The 10,000-nt window shown below is 47.8% G+C and overlaps 1 protein-coding gene across 1 annotated transcript in view; it reads left to right on the top strand.

Annotated features, from left to right (window-relative positions):
• LOC143286996 (TNF receptor-associated factor 6-like) overlaps positions 1 to 5,364 on the top strand; it is a 23,030-nt gene extending 17,666 nt beyond the window's left edge. Inside the window, exons 6-8 of the mRNA XM_076594996.1 lie at positions 27 to 275; positions 1,288 to 1,887; positions 4,822 to 5,364. Coding sequence (XP_076451111.1) covers positions 27 to 275; positions 1,288 to 1,887; positions 4,822 to 5,328 — 1,356 coding nt within the window. The 3' untranslated portion in view covers positions 5,329 to 5,364. The remainder of the gene's footprint in view (positions 1 to 26; positions 276 to 1,287; positions 1,888 to 4,821) is intronic.
• The last annotated feature ends 4,636 nt before the right edge of the window (positions 5,365 to 10,000 follow it).

Genomic DNA, 10,000 nt, shown 5'->3' with positions numbered 1-10,000 from the left:
TCTGACCGACCGTTCCCACACCACAGATGCCCCGCAAGGACCTCCAGGGCCATTTAAAGGACAGTCTGGCTGGTCACCTCAACTTGCTCTGCTATGGTGTCATGGTCCTCTTCCGTCACCTCAATCTCCAGCCGCCCCTTCTCACTTCCGAGCTTGCGCCGGGCCGGGCACCGGAGACGGAAATGACGCAAGCGGAAGCGATGGAAGCCATGGCGGCGGTGCTGCCCAGTTTGGGAGCGTCGGTCAGCTTGTCTTCAGGTTCCGGGGCGTGGGAGGTGAGGTTTTGCCTCGTGCTGACATTGCGGTGGGGGTTGAATTGATTTTTTTTTTAATTGTGTGCGTGTTGTGTGTGCGGGGTGTGGGGTGGGTGGGTTGAGGGTGGATTGTGTGTGTGTGTGTGTGTGTGTGTGTGTGTGTGTGTGTGTGTGTGTGTGTGTGTGTGTGTGTGTGTGTGTGTGTTTACGTTCCCTACACTCCTTGTTTATGTTAACGTTATTTTGACTGGTTTCAAACGATGTAAACCTATATACAGGTTCCGAAGTCTTATTATTATTATTATTATTATTATTATTATTATTATTATTATTATTATTACTGTAGTATATTTCTCTTTTTTTTGTCACAATAGATGGCTGTTTGGTTTTCATGTTGTGTTGAGTCATGTGCCTGTATTAATGCACACTGAGGACAGAGTGTCATCAGGTGGCTTTGGCCTGAATATCTCTGTCTGTATCTCAGTTCTCGCCGTGATGCTCATGCTCTCTCTCTCTCTGTCTCTGTCTCTCTCAGGTCTTTTGTTATGTCCCCGCCTCTACATTTTTGGGTAATAATAATAATAATAATGATGATGATGATGATGATGATGATGATGATGATGATGTGTGTGTGTGTGTGTGTGTGTGTGTGTGTGTGTGTAAAATATGCACGTATACAGCCCTGATATGGCCTTAGTGGTCGGCTGGGCTATAGACAACATGATTTGATTGGATGGGATCGTTTCCATGCCTTCAGAGCACCTGACGCAGGGCCATACTCCCGTGCACTTTGAATGCCCACAACTCACACAACTATGCAACTTAGCGACATGTTTCTACCTGCACATGAAACCAGAGGCATTGTGCTATTAGAATAAAAAAAAAAGAACAACCACCAATCTTATTGAGAAAAGACACAAGTCGATTTTTGATCAAAATGTATGTAGTACTACCATCTTAAACCTCTTGTCTTGACTTACCTTGCCTCCCTGAACCTGAAACTGACTTTGATCTTCTCCATTCTGTTTCTCAGCACCAGCATCAGGGAGGAGGAGGAGGAGGAGGAGGAGGAGGAGGAGGAGGAGGGGGAGGAGGAGGAGGAGGAGGAGGAGGAGGAGGGGCCGCCACGTCAGGTTACTTCACCCCTCCCACCTCCCCCCACACCCCCTCCCCGTCTTTCCCCCACCCTCGCTCCCCTTGCCCACCCCCCTCCTCCTCCTCCTCCTCCTCGCTCCCCTGCATTCCCCACTCTCCTTCTCCACTCTCCCTCCCCCCGCCCCATCAACGCCCACCACCACCACAACCACCACCACTACCTTTAATACCATCACCACCACAACAACCATTACCACCACCCCGACGCGGCAACTCGGGGGCTGAGGAAGGTCAGGAGGCATCCCTGCGGATGAGCTACTGTTCGGACCCCCCCAAACCGGACAGATCGGACTTGGATCCAGGAGGGGAGTTCTCCACTTCATCATCGTCCCTCTCAGGGGGAGGAGGGAAGAGCTGGGGGAGCGGGGGCAGCGGGGGGTCATCGTGGGTAGGGGAGCAGAAGCTGGTGCTGCACACCCAGAAGCTGGTGGAGCTGCAAGGAAGGCTGGACGCTGTGGAGAGCGGCTTTAAGAGCAAGGTAGGTATGGTAGTGTTGGCGTGTGAAAAGCACACATTTGCTTTTTTTTTTTTTCAAAATCTAAATTCTCTTCCTCTTCTGCTTCTTCTTGTTCTTGTTCTTGTACTTCTTCTTCTTCTTGTCCTTCTTCTTGTTCTTGTTCTTCTTCTGCTTCTGCTCCTCCTCCTCGTGTTCTTCTTCTACTTCTAATTCTTCTTCTTCGTCGTCGTCTTCGTCTTCCTCCTCCTCACCCTCCTCCTCCTCCTCTTCTTCTTCCTTATATCTGTGAAGAGTCATTTTCGGGCGCCACACAGGGGGAACTGTTCACCAGGTTCCTCCAGTCTGCCTGTTGTGTGTCCAGACCAGGTTGTCTGTAAATGGGTTTCCTGTCCATTTTGCAATGTTGTCAGTTCATTCCCTTCATCGCTATTCGTCAACAGTTCTCTGGAGGACTGTTTTGGCAAGGCTGTTGGGTCTTATATAGTGGCCTTGCTAAACAGGTTTCTCATTGTAAGTGATGTTAGCAGATCTCCGCATGCGCGCTTGTTTGGGGGTGTGTGATGTGATCAATGTATCAGGGCTGGGTTGTGTGAAGCGATCTTTGCAGCGCTATGTTTGCTTATAGTTAAGAATGTTCCCGAGTTGTTGTTTTTTTTAAAGTTTACCGTTGAGTTGGGAACATTTTTATTATTTCTTTTCTCAAGGCCTGACTAAGCGCGTTGGGCTACTTGGCAGATATGGTGTAGTGTATATGGATTTGTCCGAACGCAGTGACGCCTGCTTGAGCTACTGATACTGATAGCGATTAGCAAATTTAGCGCTGCTGAGTTCGCTCATGCTCCCCACCCTTGATATTTCAGTTTGTCACGATAACACCTTATTTCAGCCTGGGTTCTTGTCGCTTATGATAATATTAATAATAATAATGTATATTTATACAGCGCCCTTTCTCTCTAAGAGCTCAGGGCGCTTTACATGAAAGAAAAATATTACAAGTTACATAAAACGTTCATGACCACTCTTTCTCAAAAAAAACCCTCCACCCTGCCCCCCCCTCCACTCCCCCCCACTCTACATACATCCAAAGTGAGCTGACATGGGTGGTGTTTGAAAACAAGGAAGCTGAGTGTGCTTATAGATAGGTTTTAAAAAAGATGAGTTTTTAGTGATGAGCGAAAAGCAGAAATAGAATCAGATGCACAGATATGATGAGGAAGGTTGTTCCAGATGTGAGGAGCAGCAAAGAAGAAAGAACGTTCACCACAGGTTCTTGTATTGACACGAGGAAGTTTCAAAAGGTAACAGAGGAAGAGCGGAGATTTCTTGCGGGAGTGTAAACACTGATAGTCCAGCCGACCTTATTTCAACTGCATGGGTTCTTCTCTCCAAATCTGCATGTCATGAAGGTCCCTATCTCGGCATGGTCTTCTTCCTCGTTCGCCTCCCATTAGATGAGCAGCCCGGTGTCCTCGATGAAGGCTGCCGTCCGTCGCAGCTCCGCCAGGGTGCCGTACAGTTTGGCTTCCACTGCTGTCGGTGTTGGCCAGTACTTCCTCCTGGATGCTGCATGCGTCCTACAGTTTTGAAGGATGTGGTCGGTTGTCATTGGTCCCTCACCACAAGGGCACTCTCCACTCTGTCCAGTGCCAAATTTTGTGTGCATGTGGTGGAGCAAGCGGTTGTATCCAGTCTTCGGCATGGTCTACAGAAAGGTGAAACATACCAGTGCACACAGGAGCCTTATCTTAGATATGTTGTTGTCCTTCCATACAGGTTTCAGTCTGGACCGAAGAAGAAAGAGAAACACTCGTAGGTGCTGGGGAGGACCCAGAGAAGCACTGTCTCCACCCGCCCTTGGAACAATCCTGCACCACCCTTGGAGGCCTGCGCTGTGTTCACGATGGGTGCAGGCACGCACAGAACACTCCATTAAGAATTCAAGGGACATAACTGCTCCCGAACAGAGGCAAAAGAGACCACAGGATGCTACTCGCGACAGCCTTAAAAGAAGTATTCCCATGGGTGTACTAGCCAGTATTTCATGACTGCAGAGCCCACCGGCAAAAGACACCACCCTCCAGCTGCTGAGCACACCCCACAGACCAAACCGCCCCTGTCCGCAGACAGATGAAGACAGTGCCACTCCAGACACAGCCATACGGTCCTATGTGCCCTCAAGAGAGAATCCCAAGCTGTAGTCTTTCCCACTGTCAACAGGACTTTCCCTGTGGTCAGTGGGTCTTTCCTCACCGTCACTGGACCTTTCTCCAGGGTCAGCATTGTTCAGACTGGAGTTGTTGTTGTCATTCCATACAGCTTTTAGTCTGGAATGTGCTGGAGTTGTCCAAAATAAGTAAAATGTCCCTGGAGCATTTGTGTCAGCTGTTGTGATGATGGTATGTGTTCTGGGCCATCAACCTGGTCTTTTCGGTGCGGACTTCCATGTCATGTCTTTCCGATGTTTCTTCGATGTTTTTACAGGCATCAAAGTTTTCCCGTGTCCGCACTGACAAACTTTGGCAACGCCCCCCATCATGTGTTCACACATTCTGTGTACTCTCACACTCATAAATTATGCGCGCACACACACACACACACACACACACACACACACACACACACACACACACACACACACACACAAACACAAACACACACACACACACACACACCACCACCACCACACCACACCACACAACATAACACAACACAACACAATACCACATTCACCAGCGCTCTCACACAAGTCCATTCATTCTAACCACCCGCCTAGAGAATTGATCCTTCTAACACAATTACAGCCAAGGCTGGCGAAATTTGTTCACGAATGCTTCTCTTCTTAATATGCTCGTGTTTATGTTTTATTGTGTTTTATAAAGCTTAAGATTTTATGACAATACAATTTTCTATTCTATTCTATTCACACACACGCACACGGGTGCGTTGTCACCACAGATGAGGCAGTGGGAGCAGAAGCTGGAAGGGCGGATGTGCCACGGGGTGTTCCACTGGAAGATCCACAACTACTCCCGCTACCAGCAGGAGGCGGAGCGAGGGGAGACCACCGCGCTGCACAGCCAGCCCTTCCTCACCCGCCCCACCGGGGGCTACAAACTGTGCGTGAGGGCCAACCTCAACGGCGTGGACACGGCCAGGGGCAGCCACCTGTCGCTCTTCATCCACTTCCTTCAGGGCGAGGACGACGACGTGGTGCAGTGGCCCTTCACGGGGCGCATCGTCCTCACCGTCCTGGACCAGAACGACAGCTGCCGGCACAGGCAGCACGTGCAGGAGACCCTGCTCGCCCAGCCCCATCTGGCGGCCTTCCAGAGGCCCACCACCCCCCGTAACCACAAAGGGTTCGGGTACATGGAGTTCGTTCCTCTCAGCGTGTTGAACAACTCCACTTACGTCAAGAACGACACGCTGATTATCAAGGCTCACGTCCTCCCTGACAGTTAGTTAGGGACGGAGGAGAGAGTGGTGGGGAGCTGCCTGGGGGGGGGGGGGGGGGGGGGGGGGCCTACGGGGGGGGAGGGGAGGAGGGGGTGGTCGGAGGGGGGGCGGAGGGAGGAGGGCTGGGGGGATAGCGGGGGGTTTGAATGGAGGGGTAGTTTTTTTTTGTTTTTTTTTGTTTTTTTTTTGAGGGGGTGGAGGGCGTGTGTGTGTGTGTGTGTGTGTGTGTGTGTGTGTCTGTGTCTGTGTGTCTGTGTGTTATGTGTGTGTGTGTATGTGTTGGATGGGTGGGTGTGTATCTGTGTGTGTGTGTGTGTGTGTGTGTGTGTGTGTGTGTTTCTCTCGCACATGTTTTCTCATTCGAACTGTCACACGACACTTCCTTCCTTCCCCCTCCCCTTCCCCCTCCGCCCCCCTCCACTGTCCCCCACCAGCCCCCAGCCCCCCAGCCCCCGCACCACCCCTATTCGTCTCTCCCCCCCCCCCCCCACCCGTTCCCCCCCTGGAAAACCCGCCATCACCCATATAATATGTATATTCATGCAAACATGGGTGTTGTGCGTGCGTGTGAGTGCTCGTATGGAAATGGATGTGTTCTAATCATACACGTGCTTGCCCGCGTGAGTGTGTATACCTACGTCTGTATGTAGCTTTACAAGTGATGTCGTCCCTGTCTAGAATCCAGTTCACGGTTGTGTCGATAACCACTGTTTAACACACCCCTTCTGTGGTGTTCAATGTTATCTGTATGCAGATCAACAAGAGTACAGTTCATAATGCACGCTTTGTATTTGTACTTGTAGTATACGGGCAGGATCCGGCATATAAGCATATGGTATATTATAAAAGAGGGACATTAACTCATTATTGATACAGTCATTGTCGATGTTGCTTTTATTTATTTAATATTTTATTTTATTTTATTTTTTACGATAATGACGACGACAACGACGACGATGCTGCTGCTTATGATGATGATGATGATGATGATGATGATGATGATGATGACAATGATGATGATGAGAAAGATGATGATGATAATGATGATAATGATGATGACAATGATGATGATGAGAAAGATGATGGTGATGATGATGATGAGTGATGAGAAAGATGATGATGATAATGATGATGCTGAGGAGGAGGAGGAGGAGAAAGATGATGATGATGATAATAATGATGATGAGAAAGATGATAATGACTTTTCTGAGGATTTCCGATTTTCCTAGATGTAGGCCGCTCGTTGGTGTTGCGTTACCAGCAAGTCTGTCAGCTCGCTCATTTCCCTTAACACCTGCATGTCCCGGGCAGTATGACCATGTGAGTTGTTTTTTTTAATCTGAAAGTTGCGCATTGCCTTATGCCACTCTGGGCTTCCCATTCCGTTTTCAGTTTTTTCATTGAGTTGGTTAGAATCATGGCATGTTGGTATCCGGGCGTATGGATGGACGATAGCCACTGGAGGGCATGTGTCACAGCTTCAACTTCCATCGTTAGGCTGGAGGTTGTGACTTTGTAGGCAGCATTCTCTTCCCTAACTGTTTTTCCATTTTGTTTCGCAGTGAATCCCCAACCGGATTGGTCTTTGGTGACTGAGCCATCTGTGTCTTTGATGATGTCCTCTTCTTTACTGTTTTCTTCTGTGAGTAGCTTCACTTCCGCATCAGTTTTGCCCTCTGGCCATTCCCGACAATGTCTTCCTAGAGTGGGTGAAATGGCTGTGTTGAATAGATGGTTGAGGTTTTCGGGGTTTTTCTCCCATTCTTTTGTTTCTTTCAGGTCTTGTAGTCGGCATACTAGCTGGATTGTGTCTTCTGCTTGCCCCATCCATGATCTTCCTGGTCCTAGACGGCTGCCTTTTGGCTCTTTGACTGCGTCATGCGGTGGGTTTTGAGGGTTTTCTAATGCTTTGAAGTAGGTCTTGACCTGTTCTAACTTGTTTCTGGCCTGCACTGAAGGAAGGTCAAGCAGGTATCGCATGGTTTCTGTGGGGGTGTCTTTTGTTATTTCAAGGATCAGCCTCATAGCTTCATTTTGAACTCTTTCTAATTTCAGGAGGTTGCTTTCAGACAGTGTTGTTAGCCCAAGTCCGTAGTCGATCACACTGAGGACGAGTGATTGGTATAGCAGGAAGAGGTGGCGTTGTTCAATACCTTTGGTTGCCATTGCTTTTAAGACTGAAAGGCCCTTTTTGCATTTGAGAACAGTATTTTCCGTATGTTTTCTGAAGGTCAGCATCCTGTCGAAGTGTATTCCTAAGTAGCGTAGGCATTCAGTTTTCTCGATCTGAATCCCATCGAATGACACAGAAGATGGTGATTTGCTCGCGGTTCTGTTGTTGAGGGTGCACAGCAACGTTTGGGCTATCGCTGGATTGATGGAAGATCCTGTGTCTTTGCACCATTGAGCAATATTGTTTAGTTGTTTCTGGACGGCTTTAGTTCTTTCCTGAGCATCTTTCGAAGTTTTGAAGACTAGGCCATCATCCGCAAGAGTAAGCACCCGAGCTATTCCATTGTTGTTTAAGTCTGCAAGGCCCCTCGTGTAGACATTGTAGAGGACAGGAGAGAGCGGAGACCCTTGTGGCAGTCCCATGGATAGTTTAGAAGGTGCAGACATCCAATCTCCGAGGCGTAGGACGACGGTTCTTTCCTGAAGCGCTGCTGCTATCCATCTTGTCAGTGTCAAACTTACTCCATACCTTAGTAGCAGCTCCATGAGGTGCGCAAACTGAACTTTATCGTAGGCATCTTCAAGGTCGACTGCTACTGCTAGTGTTTCTTCTTTTCTTTGAAATCCTTCATATACCTCATATGCAAAAGCAGCTGCGTTTTCCCATGTGGACTTGCCTGTTCTGTAACCACCTTGATTTGAAGGGAGAATGTGCGTGTGTTCAAGATCCCTTGCAAGTTTCCTGGCTATCATGCGTTCCATGAGCTTTCAAGCAATGTTTTGCATGGTTAGGATCCGGTATCCGCTTACCTGATGATGGTCCTTTCCTGGTTTTGGCATGGGTTTTAAGAAGCTGTGTGTCCAGTCCTCCGGCACATGTCCATTGTGGAAACTGTTTTGATATAGATTGAAAAGTTTGCTTCTGTCTCCTTCCGATAGTTCCTTGATGTCCGAGTAGCGAACTTTGTCTGGGCCAGGAGCTGATTCTTTCTTGCATTTAGCTATTGCTTCGTTTAGATCATCTATTGTCAGGTCATCATCAGGTCCAGTCTGCATAAGGGTTTTGTTTAACTCCTCAACATATTTCTTTTTCTCATCTAAGTTTCTTTGATCGCTCTATTGTATGAAATGTTTGAGCAGGGCGGATACTTTTTCTTCTTTTGTCTTAAGCTTGGTTCCGTCAGTGTCTACCATGTCTGGGGTTGTTGTTGTGCACGTTTTCCCTTCCATGCGACGATAAAATTGCCAGAACTCTGTCAATGTTGAGTCATAACTGAGTGCCTCGCAAAACTGTTTCCACTTGTCATTTTTGGCCTCTTGAGCAATGATTTCAAACTGTTTAGTTTTTTCTTTCATTTTTGTTTCAATATCTTTGTCCGGAGATGGTTTTGTTCTTTCTTTTTGCCAGAGTTTGACAGCCGCATGTTTTTCTATCCAGGCTCTCTCTGTGTCGGTATTCCACCATGGGGGCTGAATAGTTTGCATCCTGTTCGGTGCCGTTCTTTTGTTTCTTCTGCGTCTTAATTTTTCGATGACGGTTGTGTCTTTGGTTTCATACTGAAATGGATCGCGCGGTTTCATACAGGGTTTATCTGACAGTTTCTGTAGACTGAAAACCACCGGGAGGTGGTCACTGCCTTGGTGTGGAAGCGTCTCTGCATTCATTTCTGCTCTGAATTTTGGAGATGTTAGAGCGATGTCGATCACACTGTCACTGTTCCCTTGTCTTGTTCCAAGGCGAGTTGGGGATGTAGTTGTTAATGGGCTAAGAAGAATTTCCCCTATCATTCCTTCAAGTGCGAGTCCTTGTGGGTTGGTGTTCCGCTGGTCCCATAGCTTCGATCTTGCATTGAGGTCTCCACAGATAATGACTGAGTCTTCAAGTTCGTTCTCTATTTCCTCTAAAAAGGCCCAATCCTCTTGTTGTGCAGGTTCCTGGGTGAACATAGGCATTGATGAGCACGACGCTTTTGTGAATTCCGTCAGGTTTTTCGAGATGCACCCCCACTAGTTCACATGAGTTGCTACACCATTTCTCTAGATTTATGGTGGAAACTTTGTTTTTGCTGGCAATGATGCTACACTAATTGTAGCAAATCCGACGATGAGGTGAGAACGTTGTTGATGGTGATGTTGATGTTGATGGTAGTGATAACCGCGGTAATGAAAATAGTGATGAATGTATAGTGTTTCTCGTTAACTGCAAATATTAAAAATTGTGTCATGTTATAAATTCTTATTGTTGTTGTTGTTGTTGTTGAAGTGTTCTTCCAGTACTGATAAGCGCGCGCTTGCTCGCGCTTACACGAACGCACACATGGATGCGGTGTATGTGTGTGTGTGTGTGTGTCTGTGTGTGAGATACAATTTCAACACAATGCACAGTATGGTATCACACACGCTCGCATACATGCACGCACACAGACAGACAGACAGACAGACACACACACACACACACACACACACACACACACTGTTGCACTTTACCCGGACTAGGTACAGCCTA

This window comes from Babylonia areolata, chromosome 10, assembly GCF_041734735.1.
Source record: "Babylonia areolata isolate BAREFJ2019XMU chromosome 10, ASM4173473v1, whole genome shotgun sequence".
NCBI lineage: Eukaryota > Metazoa > Mollusca > Gastropoda > Neogastropoda > Buccinidae > Babylonia > Babylonia areolata.
The sequence above is the reverse complement of the archived record's forward strand: the minus strand, read 5'-3'. Positions and strand labels throughout refer to the sequence as shown.